Genomic DNA, 26,756 nt, shown 5'->3' on the forward strand with positions numbered 1-26,756 from the left:
AATTTGCCCTTAATGAGGTTTCACCTGTGTCCTCATGCTCTTTTATAAAATAAAAAAAATAACTTAATACTAGTAATCTGCAAGAACACTTAATTTTTTAATCTCTTTAATTAAGCTTACAATGTATACAGTATACTGCATCAAACTTTGATAGGCGAAAAATGTTGAATGTTTTTATGGCCTTATATTTATTTGTTTATTTAGTCCATCCTTTATTTTCTGAGGAATAATTATATTGAAAGTGAGCACCATACAATATGACAACCTACACAATATGTTCATGAGCCTCATCAATAAAAATAATTCTAATTTAAAGGATCAACTTAACAAAACATTTGCTTTTTTGAAGATTTACACAAAGATGGGTTAACTTGACTATAGAAGAAAATTGGAACAATCCAGATGAGAACAGGCCATTCAGCCCAACAAAGCTCACCCAACCTATCCACTTAATTCTTCTAAAATGACGCCAAGTCTAATTTGAAAGTCTCTAAAGTCTACCGTCTACCACACTACTGACACAAGCCCAGGTCATCTCCAATTCCTCAATCTAACATTGCCACACACAACCACTTTGACCCTCTACACACCCCCACTATTCCTGCAGACAGTGATGATTTGGTCATTAAAGAAGACTCAATTGTGTGCCACCTGAACTTAGGATTACCCAACCATAAAACATTTGTGTTGCGTTTCCCAGGTGCATGAGTTAAAGATGTAGAAAGAAGAATCCCAAAAGGTCCTTTCAGAGCTCAAGGGCAGGACTACTAGGACAATTGTAATCCATGCTAGTGTAAACAACATTAGACATTGACAGTCAAAACTCCTGAAGACGGACTTCACATCCTCATATTTAGGCCATGAAGGAGAGGACCCCAGCTATGAGAATCTTTATATCAGGTCTTCTTCCAAAGCTCCATAGATCAGATGAAACCTACAGTCGACTCCTGGCCTTAAACACATGGATGAGAACCTTCTGCGAGAGGTGAAACATTGGCTTCACTGACAACTGGAACCTCTCAACTGGACTGCTTTTGTATAGATGTAATGGCCTGCATCCAAATAGATTCAGAGCCCGGGTCCTCTCCGACAATATCTCAAAGGTACAGTAATCTCTATCTTGACTATGTAATTTTAGTCCTAATGTTTACTATAAATGTTAAGGATGTGATAATTCTTTAGGGAGTCCACCTATAGATGTGCACTCTATTATCATTATAACAACAAACTATAGTCCAACTAAAAAACCAGGACAAAGTGGTATAAATACACGTAACTTAATTATGATTTTGCCTATAGATGTGCACTGTATTAGAACTATAATAACAGATCAAAGTTTCAATAAAAAGTCTACATAAAGTGGTATAAATGTGAATAACTAAATTACCATTTCAAGCGGCTGTAACACTCAAATTCAGTTCTGCTCTTCTGAGATGTTAAATGAGACTTTACTAAACATTAGGGCATTAACCAGCAAGACTTTTTATATTAATGTTATCAATGATAGGAAAATCGAGTTTCTTACATTGAGTGAAACGTGGCTCAGCTATGACGGTGCAGCAGTGTTAATTGAAGCAGCACTTAGGAATTACAATTTTGTTCAGTTCAGTTCATCAAGGCAAAAAAGGCAGCAATTGAGAGAGTATTTACTTGAGCCGATTAAATTGCAAAGATGCCGGTTTTGGTACTTTCATATCTGTCGAATATCTTGCTGAGGTTATTCAAAGATTGTTGCAGTCTCTCATATTGACTATTTATAAACCTTCAAAATGTAATATGTCTTTTATTGAGGAATTCTCAGACTTAATAGCTATAATAACTAACCATGACAGGTTCCTAACTGCAGGCGATTTCAGTTTTCATGTGGATAACCAATGTGACCAAAACGCAAGAAAATTCATGGACTTGCTGCACTCTTTTTTTTTTTTTTTTTAATTTTTATTAATTTTATTGTAATCATTCCATGCAAATAGATCAATTTATAACAAAAAAAAAAGAAAAATTGAAAACAAATCAAACCCCACCCCTGAGAAGGAGAGCTTAGCCAAAGGAGAATTGCTTAGGGCTTTTTAATAAGGCAACAATAAACAAAAAGAAGGTAGAAATATATATAGGTATATAAAAAATGGAGAAGGAAAATAACTGCGGTAATAGTTATTTCTCTTATTCTAAAATAATATTGATTAGATCCTGCCAGGTTTTGAAAAAGTTCTGTACAGATCCTCTAACTGAGAATTAGATTTTTTCCAATTTCAAATAATATAAAACATCGGTTTCCCACTGACTTATCAGAGGAGAGTGAGTTCGGATTCTTCTAATTTAACAAAATAAGTCTGCATGCCAAAAGTGTAGTGAATGCAATCACCGTTTGCTTGTCCTTCTCCACTTCAAGTCCGTCTGGATGAACACCAAACACAGCTGTTAATGGGTTAGGAGGGATTGTGACCCCAAGGCTGTCTGAAAGGCACTTAAAAATTTTGGTCCAAAATGATGTTAGTTTGGTGCAGGCCCTAAACATGTGACCCAGTGAGGCAGGAGCTTGGTTTTAGCGTTCGCAGGTTGGATCTTGCCCTGGAAACATTTTGGACAGTTTTAAGTGAGACAGATGTGCGCGATATATAATTTTTACTTGAATAATTCTATGCTTTGCGCATATGGAGCTCGAGTGAATTCTTTGCTTTGCTACCTTCCATTCCTTTTCTGATATATTGATTAAGAGATCTTCTTCCCAATGTCCTCTTGGGTCTTTGAAAGGTAGGGACTCTAATAAGATTTTATATAATGCAGAAATGGTGTTTAATTCCTCGAAATTGAGCAGTATTTTTTCCAGCATGGTGGAGAGTACGAGGTGAGGAAAATCGGGCAGTTTCTGTTTAACAAAATTTCTAATTTGAAGATAGTGAAAGAAATGTGTAGCTGGGAGGTTGAATTTGGAATGTAATTGTTCAAAAGATGCAAATATGTTGTCTATATATACATCTCTGAGCATTTTAATCCCAAAACTTTTCCAGGTATTAAAAACTGGATATGTTTGCGAGGGTTGAAAGAGGTGGTTCTCTTGCAGAGGTGCCGCGGATAAAAGATTTTCCATCTTAAAATGCTTTCTAAGTTGGTTCCATATTCTGAGTGAGTAAAGCACAATTGGGTTATTAGTATATTTGTGATAACTTGCATTTATTGGAGCGCAGATCAGGGAGTATAAAGAAGTACTACAGGATTTTACTTCTATTGTGGACCAAGCCTGTGTATGTTCATTTTTTTGTGTCCAGGTTTTTATGGCTTGTATGTTTGCTGCCCAGTAATAAAACTGAAAATTAGGTAAAGCCATGCCACCTTCTGCCTGAGGTCTTTGAAGGGTCGCTCTTCGGATACGTGGGTGTTTTGAGTTCCAAATGAATGAGGTTATTGTTGAGTCTAATTGCTTAAAAAATTATTTATAAACTGATCTGCTATGGTAAAAGGTAGGGTGTCCAATCTAATATTATATGCTTGTGAATTCACTGGAAAGAGTATACTTTTATTCAGATTAATTCTAAGACCGGATATCTTTTGAAATTCTGTGAGTGCTGTTAGAACTGCAGGCACAGTGTTTTCTGGGTCTGATATATGTAAAACCATATCATCTGCATATAGAGAAATTTTCTGTTCCAGTCCTTCTCTGATAATCCCCTTTATCTGATAAGAATTTCGACAGTGAACCGCCAGTGGTTCAATGGCGATTGCAAACAGCAGTGGTGACAAGGGACATCCTTGTCTGGTACCACGTTCTAGCTTAAAGTAGTCTGAGCAAATGTTGTTAATACAAACTGAAGCTTCTGGATTGGTATACAGTAGTTTGATCCATGCACTCTTTTAGTCTTATTCAGTACACCAGCCAGCTCACACATAAGGGGCATGGATTTGGTGATTTCAAAAGGATGAAAAGTTGATGTGAGGCAGATCGTGGATATTGGTATATCAGACCATTTTTGCATATTATTTTATGTATAAATACTAAAAACTACAACTAATGAGAAGAGTATTGTTAAAAAATATTATTCTGATACATCTTCTTCTTCAATATTTGCTAATATTCTAAACAATCAGTCTGATTGTAGTGCTTACCTTAATAATGCTAACGGTGTAACCAGTAAGGTGGAAAATTGTAATGCTAAGGTGAGAGCTGCAGTTGACATAGTGGCCCCCAAAAAGACTGTTAAGAAATCCTCCAGGACTATTATACCTTGGAAGACACAAAGAGTGTCTGATTCAATGAGAACATGCCAGAGACCTGAGTGTAAATTGAAAAAAACTGAACTGATAGACCATTATGAAATACTAAAGGCACAAATAACTGAATATAACATTGCAGTTCGCCTTGAGAGGCAGTCGTACTTCTCTAAAATTATAAATGATAATGCTGGTAATGGCAGAGTTTTATTCTCAACTATTGATCATCTTCTAAACCCAACTCACTCAATGGAATGCCTCCTAAAAACTACTAGTGAAACTTTTGAGTTTACAAAAATATAGCAAAAACCTCACAATAAATGATATTAGAAATAATATATTACATCAGCCTAAAGTTAATCCCCTTTTGAGTTAATTTTTCCACTGAAATAGATCTACTCAAACTATGTAGAATCATTTCTCATCTGAAACCCTCCATCTGCATCCTTGACCCAGTACCCAAGTATCCGATGTGCTAATTGATAGTGTACTTGATATAGTGAACTTATTATTAGGTATGGGGGTCTTCCCTGACTGTCTAAAGAGTGCAGTTGTTAAACACCTGCTCGAGAAAAATAATCTTGACTCCTCTATATTTGACAAAACTTTAGACCAATTTCGAACCTGCCTTTCTTAAGTAAAATTCTAGAAAAGGCAGTTTTCAAACATCTAAATGATTCTTTGATTAAACATTTTATTCTTAACAAATTTCATCAAGGTTTTAGAAGAAATCATAGTACTGAATCTGCACTGGTTAATGCAGTAAATGCCTTGTGATTTAATGCAGACAGAAGCCATGACATCATAGACCACAGTATTCTTAGAAATGTCTTTAGACAATGGATGGGCTTCTCTGGTAGCATCTTAAATTTTTTTCAGTCTTATTTACAGGCACAAAGTTCTTTGTTAGTTGAGGTAATTGTACTTTGAAGACCCATGATATTGTATATGGTGTACCACAAGGATCTATTCTGGGTTTGCTGCTTTTTTCAATCTACATGCTTCCATTAACTCAGATTTTCTCAAAACACAAGGTGAGCTACCGCAACTATGAAGATAGCATGCAGCTTTATTTATCAATAGCGCTTGATGATTTTGATGCTCTTGGCTCTCTGATCCAATGTCTTAGCAGTATTTCTGAATGAATGAGTAGTAACTTTGTCAAGTTAACTAAGGAGAAAACAGTGATTGACAAATATAGAAATAGAGTATTAGAAATAAACTAGATCCTTCAGATTTAAAAGTAAAGGTGGAGGTAAAAAATTCAGAGGTAATCATTGACTCTGATCTAAACTTTAAATCACATATTAACCAGATTACTATGACTGTGTTTTTATACTTAATAAAACAAAAGTTAGACCTCTGATAAAATAGTTCATGTTCTTGTCTGCAGTCGACTAGATTACTGTAATGAATTCATAATAGGACTACCTAAGAAGGACATCAATCGGTTGCAATTAGTCAAGAATGCAGCAGCCAGAATCTTAACCTTATCTGCTATATTCCTCTCTATATTTCTTTCTACCTGCCTTAACCATAGTAAGGCCTGACCATAGTAACTATGGTCTTATCAAATTCAGTTTTAAAATTTGGGAGATGAAATGAAAAAGTTCTGCGATCTTAACCCACCCCGTCTCTTGGTTAGGGGGATGAAAAAATATGCTTAAGAATATTTGCAGCTTCTCTGTAAACATGTACCAGGCACTCCATCTCCCTACAGTTAAGAGTTGCTAACAGACTAAATAGTGGCAATGTTCAAATATTTAAGTGAGTCACAAATTGTAAAGTAACAAACATGGGCAAGGAATAATGTGCTGGCACTTAAACACAAAATGCAACAGAGATCCAGTAAAACCTTAAATTCCTATAGAAAGAATATAAGAACAAGCCTTATGTTTAACATAAAACCTTATATGAGAGCTTTTTAACAAATAAACTAAAAAGGCAAAAAGTTGTCAAGACAGAATAAAAATGACAATAGGGCAGGGCTGCACAACATAAAGCCTCCAGAACAGATCCATCCCACAACCAGTATGAGTCCCCACATCTTTAACAATCAACTTAAATGGCAGTAACCATCTTTCAGTTATATTACTGGGTTGTTCTTGGAGACTATGGATGAATGTAGAAGGAAATGAAACTTCATCTGCTTAGTTAGACATGGAAAGTAAATCATGCTCAGACTACTGTCTCTAAGCTTTGCTCCAGCCATTACTAATTATTGCCAATTAACCAGTAATTCACAATCCCAAAATAGAGTACTAATGAAAGAGAACTCCGAGGCTGAAATTCTTCTCTCCAATGTTTGATGGTCACCCATGCTTAACTTACACAATCATTGTGCTTAAATGCACATACTGTACATAACTGGGATAAGGTGAGTAACCTGGTTAAGGCAGAATCATAGTTTAATAAAAATCAATGTTTACATGTGCCAGTAATCTTCTGGAGTTCTCCTTTGGTAAAATGCTCCATCATTATTAAAACTACACAAATAAAAAAAAAGAGTTAAACGTCATTATCGGTTGTCGTGAATCTGAAAACAAGCATGAGGCCTGTGATAATTGGCTTATGTTTTATAAATACAGTTAGGCATTTGTGTGCTGTGAATTAAACAGCATCCATTCCCTTTTTACATCTCTGACCTGAGCCCCTGAGGATTCAACGTGGGAACACTGGTCGCTGTGTAACCTGATCAAACTGTCAACATATCTACAGCAAACAGCTGGATGAAAACTAAACTGAGAATATATCAATATGTTTCTGTTACTGGAATGTATACAACACACTGCAAAGGATCCGGTACATGTGCTTCTTGCCTTATACCCAGTGCCCCCAGGATAATAATGCATGGCATTTTACTTCAATAAAATAAGAATTGCAGTAGTTTACTCATTACTTTAGAAAGTAATCAGACAACATAATGCACATTTTGTTTAACATGTTATGCTTGTGCTTCTGAGATTGGGCTTTTGAATTTAGCACTGTACTTTTCAGCTCATCAACACAAAGTTAACGATTTCTGAAATATTGAGACTGATTATTATCTTGTGGACATTTTTATCTATGGTTGCTTAAAGCGTGCGCAAACTGAGTATAAACAGACACATGCAAAGTAGTAAATCCTTAATTGTTACCCGGTAAATGGTTTACACTGCCACATGCCTGGGTTATTCGTAGAGAAATACAAATAACCATGTTTTTCTAATCATGATATGGATTTACATGACATTTTAGAAACCAGATTTCTTTGAATGGCTAGGTTATTAAGGTAGATGTAAATATACTAAATGTTTAATTTATGGAAGCCACTTAGTATCCAGACTTCTACATTGACCTTTGTTTACATCATTTGAACAATTATGATTCAAAAACAGTTTTTCAAGAAACATTTCTTTGTCTGTGGGCAAATTAGAAATGCTGCTATAAATGTTACTCATTAAGCTTCCATCGCTTTTTATATCTGAAAGGTAACGATAATGACATAGCCAACATCTTCAACTCCGACGTACAGTAAACGATGTACACTGTATATCATTTAGAATACAGTGGTGGCTCTGAGGTTAAGAATCTGCGCTGGTACCTGGAAGGTTGCTGGATCAAATCCCATTACTTCCAGAAGAGATCTTACTCTGTTGGGCCCTTAAGCAAGGCCCTTAGCAATTGCTCCAGGGGTGCTGTACAATGGCTGACCCTGAGCTTTAGCCCCCAAAGGTTATAGGAAACGACAATTTCCCCTCGGGGATTAATAAAGCATATCAAATGAAAGACATACAAACAGTGCTCCAGGTTGTAGAAGAACCCATACCTGAATTTAGCCCACAATTGCAGTTCTGTTACAGGGGAACACTATGGCTATAAGTCTGTTTTGTAGTGCGATTACCATGATACAGAAAAGAATTTGTTATAACCTACAGGAACCAATGCCTTGGGCTCCACAGGATCAGCAGCACAATGCTACTTGGAATCAACTGCTTTTACCACAGCCAGAGGTAAGTTGCCATGCCCTACCGTGCTGAATGATTCCATGTTCCAGAAGGGCCCTGCATAGCTCCACAGCTTCTTTTCTGGAGTCAGCCTCTCCATTTTGAATTAGCCAGTCAATCATTTCGCACCCGGGGAATGTGCGCTGATATTTCATGCCATTCTCTTCTCTCACCTTCATGATGGATTGTTCGGACCCAATGAGGCTATACAGCAGGAAAGACACAACAAGGAGCTTAGTAAGGTTTATTATTAAGTATTTGACCACTAGATTATATTCATCCATCCATTTTTTGCACCACATTTGTCCAGTTCAAAGGGTCACAAGAGCACAGTACCTATTTTGGCAGCATCAGGCACAAGGCATTATACTTTAGCCGCTAAGGCAGTGGAGTTTAAACCACAAGGTTTCCAGCTCAGTTCCCATGTCAGACACATAAATAAAAAAAAAATGAATATAAATGTTTTAATGAATGCGGTTGTAAGGTGCTAAATTTTCAAAAATAACCATAATAGGTAGAAACCAACTAGATGGACAACATTATTTGAGTTTATATTATATATGATTCTAATTTTGATGAATCTGATAATATGACAAATATAGACATCTATTTATCCAATTTCAAACCCGTTGTAGTGATAACTAGGCCATGAAGTTTAAAACTGCTTTTATTTTTTTATTTTTTTAATGTTTAAAAAAGCAAGCCTGAGAATACTAGCTTGGCCTATAATCTCAAGGGTGGCCCCCCTCTGGCTCAATATACAAAACACAGAACAGATAACATACTAAAATGACATGATTAAAAGGAAAAAAAAAATTACAAAAAGATGCACAGAAAAACACTTAATGAAAAACAATTAAATACTAATACATAAGGGTCATAGGGAGCTGAAGTCGGTGGCTCTGAGGCTAAGGATCTGCGCTGGTATCCTAAAGGTTGCCGGTTCGAATCCCCGTCACTGCCAAAAGAGACCCTACTCTGCTGGGCCCTTGAGCAAGACCCTTAACCTGTAATTGCTCCAGGGGCGCTGTACAATGGCTGACCCTGCGCTCTGACCCCAAGGGGTATGCGAAAACTAACAAATTTCTAATATGAGAAACCGTATAAGACGAAATAAAGAACAAAAAAAAAAAAAAAAAGTCTATCCCTGCATCATTGGACACAAGACAGGAACAAACCCCAGACTGAGTGACAGTGCATCTTGGGAACTCTTTTTCACATGGGGTTAGTTTAGGGACAACAGTCATGCTAACATGGGATGTGGGAGGAGAAGCAGGAAAAACCCACATAGACCATACAAACTCCAGACATGCAGAGACCAGGCTGTGAACCTACTGTAGTTCTTAGGAGCAGTGAGACAGTGGCAGTGCCACCATGACACCTCTGAAAAAGTTTAATTAGTATTAAAGAAATCATTTTCATGAACAAAAACAAAGATACAAAAATATCTTTCTTCTGGAATACCTTGGCTAAATGGAAAGTCATGAAGGCCCACTGAATAGGCTGGCTAATTTAATTCATTTTACTCTTACTGTATATTACAGACTTGTATTTACAATATATAAATAAAAATATTAAGATGTAACTGTACAACAAAGGATGACACTGAACACTAAAACACCATGCAGTACTGTACTAATATACATATATGGTCATACATCCTATTTTTGCATTAACTTCCAAAAGCTTATAAATACCAAAAACTGGCAAATTATGAATATATTCATGTGAAAATAGAGAAGAAGAAAAAAAAACATAATTCCACTCTCCACAACTGAAATGGAAAACAGACCTGTGGGACAGCCAGTCAAGAGAATAACTGAAAAACAAGCAAAATGGATTTACACTCGGCCACCTGGTTGCATGAAATCTACATTTTGCAATAGTTAATGATTTTGATAAAATATGGAGATGGTCCGATTCAACATACCAAAATATTTCAGAGTAGAAGTTTTGGTGTATTCAGGTGTGGCACTACAGTTACAGTCCATCAGGTTACCTTACCAGTTGGAGATCTGTAGTTTGAGGCAAAGTCCTACAAGACAATCAGAACTGTTTTGCTTTGAAGCTCGTTCATAATAGAATAAACTGGTATAGCAGGTAGCAGATAATACGGAGGAACAGGGTCTAACTTGTCACTCTAAGATGTGAAGCTCTTGAATTATTTCTAATTAATTTTGGATCTGCACAAATCATAAAAATTGGGACCATATAGAAAAGTTGTTGAATTATCTACAAGGTATGAATGGTTAATACGTTTAAGGATGGGTGCCAGGATAGAGCTGAGCTCCACCTTTCTGTACATATAGCAAGGTATTTTGGTGAGTAGTTGAATCTTATTTTTCCAATTAACTAACAAAACTTTATTTGCAAACAATGCACAGTACACTAGCCTTAGACAAAAGTTTTGATGAGAAATGACCAGAACAGCCTATCAACCCTTATTCATATAACATTTTGTAAATAACTTCAAATCAAGATCCGATGATATAAAATTATTAATATATAATTATCATATATTATTAAAAAAAATCTTAAAAACATAAAAGAGATAAAATAAAAATAAATTGCTTTATAAGAATAAATAAAATTTAACTGAAATAATTCAGAAAAAGGATTATATTAGCATAGTCATAATTATTGCATGTTCTCATAGAATCTAAGGTGTATACAATGTGATTGAAGCACCTGTATGTATATGCCAAACTAATCTGAACCAAAACTGTGAAACCTGCACTCCTTTAAAAAAACAAGGCTTTACTAATTCAAAAAAGATGCAAGAAAGTGACAATAGGAAGAACACAAAGTACCAGCAAAATAAATAGAACGCAAACCAAATTGCCTTATTGGTCCTAGTTTTGGAGGTTTGAACCTTGTCTACAAGGTTCATAAATTTTCTGACACCAGCACAAAATACTGTGGCCACACTACCTCCATAAACATTTGTCTAAATCTGGACAGCAGTCACCAAGGGTTGGTTGGTGCAGATAGGTGCCCTTATAAACCTTCCAATAACCAGTTTTAGGGTCAGGGACATCTCCAAAAAATCATGCCCCCATGAACTTGTGAGTTCCAGTTCACTGCTAAAGGCTAAGGCAAATCCGATGGTACTAGTAGTTTCAAAGAAGCAACATAGTCAAATCTTTTCCATGCTCTTACCCTCATCTTCCAAGCAGAATACAGAAACTACCCAGACCTTCTGACTAATTGTAAGGCCTTCCCTTTAGATTGTATATGAAAAGTAATTAATTTTGGGATACTTCATAAACTCTTGAAGCACACAAATGGCTAGTACCTGCTTAGCAACACTCTGGATTCCTCCTTCCAAAGTACTTGGACTGAAGGTGTCCTCTCGAGGTTACATACATAATAACCTTATTATAGTAATAATAATAACAACAACAACAATCATTATCATCATCTGTGAACAACCACTATCACCTGTTTACCTACTTTGTATATTACAGAAGCTTGCCTGTGCCAGTGAGTATTATTTGCCAGGACAGGTTTGCCCAGGCCCATATCCTGTTTGGCCTCCTGTCTATGTCCCCTTCCACTTGGCACTTATATGGTAGTTCAGTACTGTGTCACAACAGTAACAATAGAAATGAGGCAAAACTTAAGGCTACTTACTACTAAACTACTTACTTCTCATAGAGGCTTTGCCCTCTCATAAACACTTTGACTTCTTTGCTGAGTGGAAATGTACCATCATCTTTTCGGAATCTGTACAGGAGTTTTGCATCTTTGAAATCAGAATACTCATCACACACTAAAAGAAAACAATACCAAAAAGGGATCACAATCTGGCTTCTCGAATATCCATGTATCCATTTTATACATTACGTGGGTGTAGCAATTTGGGCAAATTTGCTAGCACCAGTCAAAAAACAAAAATGGTACACTACTTTACTACATATAAACTTATACAGTCATGGGTTAAACTATTCTCCATATTTGTGGTGTGTGAGAGGAAACCTGAGTGCACCAGAATATGAGAAGAATGTGCAAACTGCACACAAACTGCACACAAACTTTGCCCGGGTAGGGAACTAAACCCAGCTCCTTGCAACCAGAAGGCTGTAGCTTCAAACTCTGTGCCACAGTGTAATTGTTTATCAAGCAGGCTACACATTATAGTAATTGAAAAGAACATGCGTGAAAAAATAAGGTGAAGCAAAAGCAAATAATTTCCATGAATTGTAGAATGTGGTCTATGCTAAGGAAAAATTAAAACCTATGCATTTGCAGAGACAGATGTCAATACATGTACATTTTACGCATTTTTGCATGTTAAAAGTATATAGATTTATGTGTTTTCATGCCCTATTAATATGCATCTGCCTATCACTTGCCGGGTATTTTGTGTTTAAATAAAATTTTGAAGTCCAAAAAAAAAATGTAATAAGAAAAAAATCACTGGAGTCATTTCTTGTCAAGTGTAAATCTATTTTGTGGAGTTCTAAAGAAGCAGGATGACACCTGCTTTGCCCATCATGGTGACATTCATGATTGCAATACTAAAGCTATAAACTATCATTAACAGACATTGGATGCATGTACTAACAGAATATACATATACATTTCACCACAAAGGGTTACATAATAACTTTTATACAGCTGGTTCATGGAAGCCCACTACCTTGTCTGCTCATTTAAGGACTGGACTCAGGTAAAAGAGCTCAGGGAAACTGTGAGCTTTACAACAGGCTAGGTCAGGTTGGGAACTTGCACTAGTATGGCGCGTAGCCGCACTCACCACACGACACAGCAGCTTGGGATCCTAGTCTGCAGGCAGACACGTGGTCCAGTCCCACACTCCGGAAATGACCATCTATCTGCCGCAGCCAAGTGTTACGTGGGCGACCCCTTGGCCTGGTCCAGCCACTCAGGTCCTTAACAATGAGGATTCTGCGAGCTGGATCACCCTCAGGGAATCAGGCCACATGGCTGTAGTGCTTTAGCTGATGCTCCCTCACAATGCAGGTAATGTGCCTGCCTCGGGTCTCCGTGGGCAACCGCTCATTTGAAACAAAGTCAAACCAGTGGTACCCAAGGATTCTCTGAAGAGACACAGTACTGAAGAAGCCCAGTCTTCGCCTCAGGTCACTGGATAGCGTCCATGTCTTGCAACCATATAGAAAGACAGGAAGCACCAAGACTCTAAAGACTTGGAACTTTGCCCTTTTGCATAGATATCGGGATCGCCACACACCCCTTTCCAGCAACTTTATGACCCCCCTATGCTCTCCCAATCCATCTACTGATTTCATAGGAATAGTCACCAGAGACATGAATGTCACTGCCGAGGTAAGCAAACCTCTCGACAAGGTCTACACTCTCCATAGACAGACAGACTGCTGATGGCTGTTTCCAAGAGGTCAATAAAGGCCTGGATCTTGTTTTTCATCCAGGACACTCTCAAGCTCAGACACTCTGACTCCTCACTCAGTCTCTCGGGAGCCCCTGTCAGAGCCTCCATTCACTCCGCGAAGATCACAACTTCGGCGACCAAGTCAGGATCCGTGAATCTTTCTTCACCAACAGGTGCCCCACAGCCGTTGGACCCTACGACCTTACCTAACACCCAAATCCATGCAAGCATTGAACAGAGTAGGATCAAGAACACACCCCTGACGAACCCCAGAATCAACTGAGATAAAAGCAGAGGTTTTGCCTCCACTCTACACAGCACTCACAGTACCAGTGTACCATGATATCCAGCAACCTTGAGGGGATCCCGCAAAGTCTCAGGATGTCCCACAGGGCAGCTCAATCAACTGAGTTGAAAGCTTTATGAAAATCAACAAAGGCTGCAAAGAAACTTTGCACACATTCACGTTTGCACTCCATGAAAGCCCTCAGTGCTATAATGCGTTCAATGGTAGACTACTTAGGAGTGAAACCAGACTGCTCCAGTCACTGGTAGGTGAGCAAGTGATCACAGATCCTGGGGACCAACACAATCCTCATAGCCTGCCCTATCAGTGCAAGTGGTCGCATTGAAGTCACCCATGACCAGAGGAGTGTCACCTCGTGGGCACCTATCAACCACCAAGCGAAGTTGTGAATAAAATGTCTCCCACACCGAGATATCAATTAGCACAGTCAGTGCATACACCGAGACAACAGAGACACCCAGAGAGTGTCTTAATCTAAGTCTCATAATACACTTGTCGAAAGGAATGACATCGGACACCATCGGAAGGAGACGATCCACTACAGCAACAGCTATTCCCTGAGTATGACAACCATCAGAGCAACCAGACCAATAAAAGGTGTACCCACCTACAGAGATCTGGCCAGTCCCAGGTCTGTGAACCTCAGTGAGTGCCTCCACTGAAATGCAGAGTTTACACAGCTCCTCTGACAGCAGAAGAAGATGATGATCATCATGTCCGAGAGACAAGACGTTCCCCACATCTACCCGGATGGGCCACCTCAAACTGGGACCCAAGTGCTACCGTGCAGCGGGCAATGCCTCAGCACCAGACCAGTTCCGATAACCCAACAGGCCTGACCCCATTGGCTCTCCGAAGGTTTTGACTCTTCTGAGGATGGGGCTCCTGAGGACTTTCCCCCATCCCCTTCATAATGCGAGCAGCCTTCCTGTGGTTAGCTGAAGCAGAGCTACTCCCACTGAGAGCCAAAAAGATTCCTGTCTGTTATATCAGAGTTGCGTGAAGTTTTTTTTTTTTTATGGTGGCTGGAGTGCCCGTTCTGCCACCAACCCCTATGATTTCCCTGCAAGCTAGAGTACCACTTGCAGGGCTGGATGCAGTTTAACATCATACACAAGACAACACATTGAAAAAATATGATTACCAGACAAAAACATTTGTCACTGTCCCTATAAGATTTGATACACACTTTGGACACCAACAGAGGGCACCCCAGTAGGAATTCCATACTACAAATAGCTGCATCATGAAGTACTAGGTAATATAGTGACGAGGAGTAGTGGCATGCCATGTATTTTTGGTTCTCTTCTTGAAAAATGGGTTGCATGACTGACATGAATGATTGGCAAAAAGGAGTTATTGTGTTTTCACTATGGTGTACTAAAGTGTCAAAGCGTACCATCCAATGGGTCTTTCAGCACTGGCGTACATCGCCGGCAACTGCTAATCGTTGGCATAACTGCGGTCAAAAAACAGTGCTCACAGATGGAGACCATTGCCATGTTTCACACATTTTGACAGCAAACCACTTTGCCCTCAAGCAAGAACTGCTGCAGACATTCAATACAGGCTCACAGGAAACCATTTCTGAACAAACTCTCAAAGAAAGAGGCCCTTGCAAACAGCTATTCACAGAGCTTCACAGTTACAGTTGGCACAAAGCCACAAAAACTGGACTGTTGACACCTGGAAATGTGTTATCTCATCTGTTGAGTTGTGTTTCTGCTTGTACTCAAAGAAGGTGAAGTGATGAATACATCATTGACAACATCAAGACTTTCGTGTGGACTGTGCACAAAGTGCTGTTCAAGCAGAAGGCGGCTCTCCGATGTTCTGGGGTTTTTCTAATTATGAGGAAATGGGTTCCTTTGTTTGACGTGAGAAGTGGTTGAAGTGAACAAGAAGGGCTAAATTAAGCTTCTGGACAACCATGTGTTACCTTTTGTGCTTCATCATCAGAATAAACAAAAGGATTGAAACTCAGTGTGTTTGACAAAAAGAACATTCTGATGCATTCTCACATTTCAACTGGCCCACAAAATCCAAAGATTTATATGGGATAGAAAATCCCTGGGAGTAAAACTCTGGCAGAGCCATCCAACTAATCTGGCTGAATGGCAGGCTTTGGTGCTGGAAGAGTGGATGAATATTGATAATCGCCGACACCCACAAAATTGGTGGCATCCCTGCTAAACACAATTGGAGGTGTTCTTTGGTCTCGTGGAGGAGTTAACATGCCATTAGATAAGAGTTAGCCTTGGATGACTCTTTTTAATCTAGTTAGCTTATATTTCATGAGAATTTAAAGCCAGCATAAAAAGGAAGAGTGATTAAAGTGAACCATGCTGTGTGTGCCCATGAATGTTCTCAAACATAGGGTAGCTACTGTAAGCTACTATTTTGCTGTACAGATCAGGCAGCATCATATGTGATGTCATGCATTGAGAACTGTGAATGCCGAGTTTTGTGAATGAGCATTCAGAAAAGCATGGAGGAGATGAGGGAACATGGTTGAACCTCTTCTATAGTTGGCAAAGAATGGCACTCTTTGAGAAGTTATTGACACTTTAAAATATTCAAGATTCAAGGACAGCAGGTGATGGACTGGCTAAAGAAACTACTAGTTAAAATGCATAATGTTCCAATAGGTAAGCAACATTTACAGAACAACTTTCTCTCTGCAGTACATAAAGTTTAAAGGTCTTGCACTGGTAACAGTAGGCTAAAATTAATAGTTCAGTTGCAAAGAATTAAAAATAAAAGGCTCACTGGCATGAAAACAGACAGAGACTAGCAGAAGGTTGGAGTACACACTAGTTTGCGCTATTGCCTCATATCCAAGAGAGACTGCTTTCAATTTCTAGGCCGGCTAAGTATGTGTAACCTTGTCCCTAGTGGGAGTTCTCTGGATACTCTGATTTTCCAGTCTCGTCCCTAAAGCTAATGTCACATTACGCAGCTTCTAGCCATTATGTATGTCAGATTTGTGGTCAATTTAAAATGGCAGACTGGCATATTTTCTGACTGAGTGCTATCCTTCTACTGAAGTTGTGCTCGCCCCATTTGGTGACTGCTAATAACATGCTGCCTTACTTTATTCGGTGCTGTATGAAAGGTTAATGGGTACAGTGAATTCAGTCACAATCTCTGTCCTTCTCTTCTTTTTCTGTTCTGTAATGGCACATAAAACCTGAGACATCAGACAGACGACTTTCTCTTCTGTTTGTAAGGCTCAAAACACATGCTTTTCTTCCTTATTCCTTGTTGCTATATTATATGAGCATTCATTGCTTGTCAGCTCTTATGCACTCGGAGTACGTCACATTACGTGACACACTGTGTAAATGAAGTCAAAGACTGAAAAATCAATGGAAAAGTTGCATAATCTAACTTAGCCTTAAGACATATTTTAAAACTTAAAATGTTGTGGTGTAGTGGTTGGACTTCAAACCCTGAGGTTGTGGGTTCAGATCCCGCTACTGATGCTGTGTGACCCTGAGCAAGTCACTTGACCTGCCTGTGCTCCAATTGGAAAGCCAAAAGAAATGTAACCAATTGTATCATAAATGTTGTAAGTCATCATGGATAAAGATGTCGGTCAAATAAGTAAAACTGGGGACTCTTGTCTTTACCCTGTGATCTTCCAGGAATGTAAATGAGTCTGAGGCTGTCTTTGTCTTCTCTTTTACAATTTCCATCTGTTGTCAACTGGTGATAGCTTAAAAATTAATGGACAGATATTGTAGGTTTCCATTTATGTTAATTAGTTTCTATTTCGTTTTCTGTGTGATTTAATAAATCTGTATCTATATACTGTACGTATTTAGTAATTAGTATAATCTATACGTGCATTTTACACTGAGAATCTGTCACAGAACCCTGCACCTGCACTCAGTGAAGGGCACTACACAAAAATAAACTGCATGGTGATGTTTTGTATGTGACTTGTCTCAGAGTACTCTGTTTTCTTTCCTGCATTTCATAGCCTTAAGTGTGTTCTGGGATGGGCTGGTTGCTAGGTAATTCTGCCTTATCTTCATTATGAACAGAAAACAATTTGGCTTTCTGTGATCCTGTGATGGATAAAGCAAGAGTGCAAAAGGGAGAGATGGTTAATAATGGTTAATAATTTTCTTTCTTGAAGGGACACAAAAAGCTGAACCCTCACTCGCTAAACATGAGCTACTTTTCAAAAGCACCGAGGAGCATATTAAGCCTGGCAATCAGTGTCTGTAACGGGCAAGCACCTTGGATGAAAGTTGAAGGTTTTTTTTTTTTTCTTCCAGCTTTTTGAAACTACTTTAGCTGATATGTGGCTGACAAGTAGCTGAGTAACTAATGGGCCTGCTGCTATGTGTGTAAAGTGATAACAGGTGCTCTTGACTCCTTGTACATTTTTCCATTGCTCTTTATCCAATCAATCATTTTGGCTTAGGCAGTTAGAGAAAATTATTTAAATTAAAGCACGTCAGTGGGAGCCTAGCTGGTATGGACTGGCACTAGAGCGCTCACCTTGCAGTAAGTGAACAGTTAGGCTTTTTCCTCTTGTAGATGCATGAATGATCAGTGAACAGTTTTCTAAGAATTAGTTTGTCAAAGCTGCTAGTCAGGAGAAGGTGGCCTAGATTAAAAGCATTCCTAGTTGCACCTTGTAAAAACGAAGGCTGAAAGCAAAGAGTACACCTATTCACCATCCACCAGACATCCTAACACAGCAGAAGCATGATGAGCGAACAAACAGTATCCTACAGTGCTTACTTAAGCACTGAAATATCATCTCCCGTGTACTAAAATATGTAAATTGCAAGTTTCTAACAGTGGTATAGAGCATATTTCCTCTTACACAACCACATCAGCACAGATGCTACACACGGCAAAATCAAGTATTGGGTGTTGGGGTTAAATTAAGAAACATTGTTCTAAGAGATGCAGCTGTGTTCAACTTATTCTTGAAAGAGTGCCATAAGATTACCAATACAACAAAGGCACTTTATACTTTATGAACACCAGAGGAAGCCAGAAAGCAGCCTATCTCAGACACAACCGCACAGACAAAGTCCCAATTAAATAAAACTGGTTTATCTTTACAACTACCTTCCATAAAGGCTCCAGTACTGCAATAAACACAATTCTCTTCACATTTTCTCTTTCTTTAATCCTAATCTACACCACCCAGGTGAGCTGTGTCCACTTCCACCAGACTCTGGGTCGCCTAGATGAGGTCGGGCGGCTTCTTCAATCCCATACCTGGTTTGACCTGATGGAAGTACTTCCGTGTCAAATAGATGTCCCATAAAGTAGGAATGAAGAATCACTGTAGAACCCCCTGTTGACCCCCACTGAACCCAACAAGGCTGTTCTTGAGGGCTACATTTACATTTACTTATTTGGCTAAAACCTTAATCCTAGGTGATGTACAACAGTTATGATATAATCTGTTACAAGTGACTTGCTCATGGTCACATGGTGTCAGTAGTGGGATATGAATCCACAACCTCATGTTCAAAGCATTAACCACTACTCCACATATATCCACTCTTCAACATCCGGTGTGCCTTGTATCTGTGCAGGCACAACCACCCAGGAATGCTGCCTCCTTTTGGGTCAGGGGAATTCACTGTGCTCTTGGGTTGTCTCCCTCTTGTCCTTCCATTATACTGTTCTCCCAGCCGGGTATTGTTCCTGGGTCCAACCTGGCTAGGATGCAAGTGTACCCACTACGAAACTGGCATCTTCTGCCTGTCTTTTGGGTGAAACAGGACGATCTTTGGCCTGTTTCTTGTGGCATCTTTGGGCTGGCCTCCCATCCAATTAAGGAACCATGCTCCATCCTGGCCAGGACACCCGTACATGTGTGCCATCCATCGCAACTGACATTTGTGTATCTGGTTAAAATAAGCAGATGCTTCTCTAGGAAGAAATCTTTGACCTTGAGTCTCAATAACAAGAAAATATTCCATTATTCATGTTTAGACCATCTCACCCTTTCAATTTGCATGCCAACAGCTATAGTATGAGCTAAAGTTGTATATTAATATCTATAAAAGCTTCACCTGAACAAAGAATTGTTAGCATATCTGTGATTAGAATGCAAGAATAGCATCTTGCATGGTATGCTCCTAAGATGTCTTTGTTAAATAAATTTCTTATGCAATATACTTGCTGGAGTCCTGAGAGCCTATGTACTGTATATAACTGTGACAAAGTGAACCAGGAATCAAGAGGTATCTGGCATCAAGATTTTTTCCATATCACATGCTATTACCGCATTTCCAACACTAGAAAACAGGGATTTGATCGTACCTGCTCAATATGTGCCAAGCACCAGTCCCCTTCACATGTCCAGGAAATAGACTACAGAATTCTATCATGACAGGATGTCTCTCAAAGATTACAAAAGGGTGGATTGGTCTTCAGCACCGAAGACTGAAAACACGTGGCCATGAAGAGTGATGATTTGTGAGTTCGAGGGCACAACAGGGATTAGTTATGGTCAGCTGAATCCATTCCTTATGGATAATTAAACATGACCTAGGCATGTGCAGATTGGGTGCCCAGAACATTGACTCCTGAAATGAAGCATCATTGCATGTAAATGTTCCCAAAGAAATTCCTAGGCTAACGAATTTGGACTTGGAGAAATTTAACATGCATTTCACAATTGAGGATGAAACATAGATAGATTACTAAGGCCCAGTGTCTATAAATGTCAAAACAATAGAAACATTCTCTAGTGCAAAATAAATTCAAGATCTATGCCAGTGCTGGTAAGATCATGTGCATTTTTTTGAATCTGTGCAAGATTTGTGGGAAATTGAAGGTATAGACCATATCAACTACAGTACAGGTAGTTGTCGACTTATGACCATGTTTGATTCTGACGGACTGGTCATCAGTTGATCTGGTCTTAAGACAGACCAGTGTATGTATTCAAACCTGACCATATATATAGTACTATACAATACATCCCTTAAGTTATGTTGTTTGTTCCAAATCCTTTTCATCATCATTCTTAGCACATTGTGTAGATTTTCTATTTTTTTTTTTGTGTAAAATTATTTTTTTATTTTATTATTTTGTTTCATTATTACTGTTGCTCATATGGGTGCCGGATTTTTAACAGCTTCACAAATACTTAATTTGTCTGTGTTATGTTACGTCATTAGTGTGAGCCTCTCCCAGTGTTCATTATGTTAACTGTGAGAGGATGAATTGTACCGGCAGAGTTTGAGCACTCAAATGTTTTCTGTTTTAACATTTAAACCTGTTAATAATAAACATTAACAGCTAAAGGAGCTCAGAGTCCCTTCATTACCCCTTTGTGTCGGTTCGTACGAAGCAGCACATCATGATTCAAAATGCAGAAGCTTCGAACGTTAACTGTATTCAAAGCCAGAGCACAGCATTACAGCGCATGCGGTGTGGTGAACACCAGTTACAGCAGGATAACTTAAAGTCACATATGATCGCATTCGCTTTTTTTCCTCCCTCATACTGGTTGATCACCTTCAGTTTTTATGCTGAGATCAATTTCGTTTGTAATTGTAAGACAGATGCAACTGAACATTGTCGAAACTGCTGCAGGCAATAAATTGAGATTGAGATGAATGAGTCAAGTCATACGGAGCTGGTGTGGTGAATCTGTTATCGGCCTGTGAGATACTGTAACAGTTGTATGTAACAGTCGTAAGTTGACAACAACCTGTATATTCCTCTAAAGACCAACAAAACTGGTCAATATTTAGGCTGATTTTCTTTGGGGTTAGTCAACCATTCTTTTTCTACTTCATATTAATACAACCCACTCATACTGCATTAGTTCCCAAGACAGCTCTGGGAAACTACAGATTCAAAAAGACCAGCACACTCAGCCTCTCCAGACTTGGCCCTATTGATCATCCCCTATCTGAAGCACTACCTAAATAAAATATGGCTTGCAAAAGATGAAGACATAAAGTCAGCCAGCAAAGAGTGGAGTTGCAAAAACAAGACAAAATATTTTGAGTGCTATACAATATGTTTGCAAACATTTAACAAGTATATCAGTATTCACTTGGAGTATTTTAAAAAAAGCAGGTTTTACTGGTGTTCCTCTCAATATGCTAGATTTAAAATGTTTTGACAATTCCTCATACAGCTGGTTGGGTGCACAACAGCTGCTGTGAATAAGCATGTCATTGGCAACATTTCCAAAACCACTGCCACAGGTAACAATGACCAGAGATGTTGGTGAAACACAGTGCTAAAATCATCATGGAAATCAGAAAGAAGAGTGATATACTGTAGTTTCCAAGCACATCACCCTATTTCTGCTGTGCCAACACTGAGCTTGCACAACACACCAGTTGTAAAGCTGATAGGACACCCAGCCAAACAAGTATGTATCTGGTACAAAGAGAGGACCTGCGCAGCCAGGTGCAAGATCAAGAATAGACAACCTGAATGCATATTTAGGGGCAGGTGGTGTTCTGTATTCCAGAAAAAACGTTATTGTTTTCCCTCACTGTACACTTGTCCTTCACTTTTTTTTTTTTTACTCATTAGAAGAATGTGCTGCATAACTGCATCCCATTCAAACTCAACCAAGACTCAAGTTATACATTAACTCAGAAGGAATTCTCAAGTAACTAACTATGGAAATGCATCTTTCCTTCTGCAGTTAGTTACAATTCTCAGAGAGGTCAAGAGGGGATGGGGAAGAAAAGGGATTGCCCAGAACATATTTGCAGGGAGCAAAGAAGGCAGTTCTGGAAATAGGAAAAAAAATTCAGATTTATACTGAACATTAAAAAATGGTAGCACATATTCCTGTGTGATTAGGAGTGCCCAGGTGATTGAGTCAATTGAGACCTCACCACTTCTGGGCACTTTAATCCAGTGTGGGCTGATGATATCCAGTTAGTCTGACTTCACTCAAAGCTCGTTATAACCTGTAGAAGTCATCCACCCACGACTTTCATTCCAGTGAAGCACGTTTAACAGTAAGAGACTATTAGGATAAAAACATGTTAGGTCATTGCTGGTTAATCTAAGAATCATACCATGATGGATGATATTGTGAGACATTAGTTTCTGCATAAGCTTCATTGCTGTCTCACGATCCGGAGCCTCTTTGTGGTCAATCAGCCAATCGGTGAGCTCCCTGGCCACAAAGCAGTTTGGATAGGTGCGAAGATGATAACGTCGATCCTTTATGAGCTTGGCATCATGCAGGCGCAGCCTAAAATGAGGGAGACATTAAAGAATTTGAGAGAATTTACTCATGCTGGATAAGGGGCAAAATGAAATAAATTGAGAAGAAGAAAAATCATAAATTAAAAGCAAGAGATTGAAGTCAGAAATACGTAAATGGGAAACAGAAGAATAGCAACAAATAGAGTTTATTCTGAAAAAAAAATATTGATAGATAGAATGGACTGTTCATGTTTGAAATTGTGTTTTGTGCCTAAGTTTAACAATACTGTATTTGTAAATATGTACAGTGCTCTGAGCTCATAAAAGATAAGTAAATGCATATGTACTGTACATTCATATATTCCAATTCACAACTGTGAGTCTATCATGGAATCAATTAGCACAAGGTGGGAAGCCATTATAGGACATACACAAGTGTATACACACACTGAGGTCAGTTTAGAATCAACAATTAACCTAACTTGAATATCTAAGAAGATGTGTGAGGAATAATTAAGTATCCACAGAAAAACCCAAAAACATGAAAACCAGAGGTGGGGTTTCAATCCAGAAAGCTAGATGCATGAAACAGCAGCTTTAATAACTGCATCATCGTGCTGCCCTATAATTGGGAACTGCCCTATTTAAAGAAAAAAAAAATTGAATTAATATAGACTGACATGGCACTGCCCTGCACTGATTAGCACCATTACCTCATAGTTCCAGATTCCTCCATTGAAATCCTGTCCTGTTTACAGCATGTGTGCAGTTCTCTGTGTAGTTTTGCTTCACATGCTCTGGTTTATTCACGCAGCTTAAAGTTATGATGGTTAGGTTGACTGGTGACACTAAACTGGCTTTGCAATGGAATATTTCCAACCTTGCATCCAATGCTGCAGGGACAGGCTACACCCTCTGCAACCATATACTGATATAAATAGAATCATGAAAATATTAAGTTTGCTTAGTTTAGGTGTGAAGGCAGAGGGTCTGCAGTAAAAGGTGCTGACTGAAAAGTATATAGACGTGGATATTGACGATGTCAGAATCCTTGATGTAAATAGAGGAGTTCTCATGATATATCAGATACTCTAAAGCATTGCAAATGAAAGAAATCTCCTAAATACAGGAGACTCCCATAAAACAGACATATTCGGACAAATACTAAAGGAGTCCCAGTAAATCTGAAATACTGGGGTATTCATACAGGTGAATAGTAAATGTGGCAAACAGACAGAAGACTTTAATAAAGCTGCAAATATAAGCAAAAACCCCAAGTACAAGTATGGCTGTTTTCAACTAGCCATAGTTCAAGAATGAATTAATGGACAGATATTGTTAGGTTCCATTAATACTAATTATTTTTGACTGGCTTTGTTTTCTTGTGTGTTTAAACAAATCTTTATGTGTATTCATATGGAAGCACTAAACCACACAATGAAAAAATATTATGGGATAACCCCTATCCTGTACGTATGTGAAAATATCTCATACATACATGAAAATATCTTGTACATACATAAAAGTATCCCGTTCGTATGAGATAATTTCACGTACATACGGGATACCCGAAAGGCACGTTTGTAATTTCTTTAATCTAACTGTATCTCGTGTGAATGTGAAAACATGTTGTACTTTCGTGAAAGTATCCCGTACATACAAGATATTTTCAGTCTCATACGTATGAAATAAGGGCTAGCCTATAAGTTTTTTTAATTGCATGGTTCAGAGTTTCCATATATTCATTATGTCATTAGTAATTTGTAAAGTTTGTAATTGCATTTACCTATGAATTTGTTACAACACTCTGACCCAGCACTCAATGAAGAACAATTTTCAAAGATGAGCTGAACTGAACTGAATTAAAACAAAGAAAACAAAATACAACATTGTCAAAACTGTTTAATCCCATTGAAGGTAAAGTAGACTAAAAGGTATCCTGGCAACATCGTTCACAAATTAGAACCCAAACTAAGATAGGGCTGGTTCACTGCAGGGATGACTTATGAACAAGCAGTATTACAAAAAAGTAAATGTAGACTAGAAAAGTAACTGAACATACACATCTTTGGGATTTGAGTAGACTGAGAGAAATGCAAACAGACATAGGGAGAACATGCAAACTCCACAAAGAGAGTGACCCGGCACAGGATTCTGGATCTATTAGGCAATATTGCTAATCACTGCAGCAAGGGATACCATGGGGCAACTAGAGAAAAGTTGGTTATATTAAAGATGTTTCAGAATAAATAGACATGAGCCCCAGTAGGAACACACGAGATCGGAGATAAAGATACAGTACAGTGGTGTATCCCACACATCACAAAGAAGTCTCAAACAAGGTCCCAAAGTATAAAGGTGTCACAGAGGCAAACAGGCTGGTGCCTCCAGAGACAGTGAAATTTAAGAAATCAAGGAGACCCTTACTCAAACAGACTGGAGCCTCTGAATATGCGGGGTAAATAAACAGGCATGCGCTCAACAGGCAGGGATCTTAAGTCAGGCACAGACACAACACCACCATTCCCAGGCAGGTGCAGTCAGTACAGCCAAAACATTGGAATAAATGCATGGGAGCACATTGAATTAAACAGATAACAAACAGGTTTCTTAGTACCACACATGCTGGAAGGTTAAAAAAACACCAGTGTCACAAGAGAAGGTTCCCTACAGATAATCTGTTTAAAAACATTAAGGAAAGCCTGTTGACACAAAACACACCTAATGTTAAAAATCAAAGTCAAGTCACACATGAGAGAATGTAAGCTCTGGATCACCTGCAGGGCAGGAGCCACATACATGTCATCCATTTCACATCTTGGGCACACCTTCCCTGCGGTGCCACCTTCCCTGGCACAAGCTGTTTTTCTCATACCTTGCAGACTGACAGCTACTGATGTGCAGAAAAGAGGTCTTACCTGAGCTGCTCTCCAGCAATCATCACTTCAGCTTTGTGGTGCCGCTCAGTGGCCTTCTTCTTAACACTGTTGACAATGCTCTCCATCATGTGGGATGACAGTCAGCCTTGATAAAAGAATAGTCACTTCTAACAAGACATTCTGCAAACTGAGGTGGAGCTGAACTTGCAATATCCTGTCACTTCCACGACAATGGTCTGATGTGCTTGCTGAATAAAGACCCTTCAAGACTTCGACAGTAAGGTCTCCCTGAGAGCACTGGCAGCAGCTTGGCACTTGAGTCCCATGAACAGGGGGGCTGGGTCCTGTAACATGATCCACAGAACCTGCAGCCTCCTCCCCTCAGGCACAACTCACTGTAAATAATGTCTACGCCAAGAACTGTGTTTGCACAATTAATGTTCAACCCTGCTGGATCAGGTGTCACTTGTTGCCTGGAACACCATGGTGCAGCCCTGCAAACTGCAGGGAATAAAGTTCTTAGCAACACAAAATAAAGCAGCATTGAAAGGATTTAATAATAGTGCTTGTGTAGCCCGAAGCAAGGCTGGACTGAAATGGCTGCAAAGTCAACAAAACAAAAATGTTGTGCATTTGCAGTCAGGCTTTGACCAGACGGCAGATTTAGTTAGCCTTACCAAATGAAAACAGGTCAATGTGTAACGATGAGGTAAAAAAAAAAAAAAGAAACACTAGCTACTTATATAATAAATATTGAACTAAAATACAGTGAGCCTGTTGTAATTAGGGTATGACACATGGTGAGGCACGGACCTCCTTATGTTTTA

At 38.8% G+C, this 26,756-nt stretch overlaps 1 protein-coding gene across 3 annotated transcripts in view; it reads right to left on the minus strand.

The window, feature by feature from the left end:
- deptor (DEP domain containing MTOR-interacting protein) overlaps window positions 1-26,335 on the minus strand; it is a 56,378-nt gene extending 30,043 nt beyond the window's left edge. The window contains exons 1-4 of one of the 3 annotated variants that reach the window (XM_028811738.2): window positions 25,969-26,329; window positions 22,918-23,096; window positions 11,844-11,967; window positions 8,221-8,399 (exon numbers count right to left, since the gene is read on the minus strand). In XM_028811738.2, coding sequence (XP_028667571.1) covers window positions 8,221-8,399; window positions 11,844-11,967; window positions 22,918-23,096; window positions 25,969-26,057 — 571 coding nt within the window. In that variant the 5' untranslated portion in view covers window positions 26,058-26,329. Of the gene's footprint in view, window positions 1-8,220; window positions 8,400-11,843; window positions 11,968-22,917; window positions 23,097-25,695; window positions 25,861-25,968 lie in introns of those variants that run through there. The other 2 variants (XM_051932849.1, XM_028811739.2) reach the window with 2 other exon arrangements.
- Window positions 26,336-26,756: the final 421 nt, after the last annotated feature.

Source organism: Erpetoichthys calabaricus, chromosome 10 (assembly GCF_900747795.2).
Source record: "Erpetoichthys calabaricus chromosome 10, fErpCal1.3, whole genome shotgun sequence".
In the NCBI taxonomy this organism is placed as follows: Eukaryota; Metazoa; Chordata; class Cladistia; order Polypteriformes; family Polypteridae; genus Erpetoichthys; species Erpetoichthys calabaricus.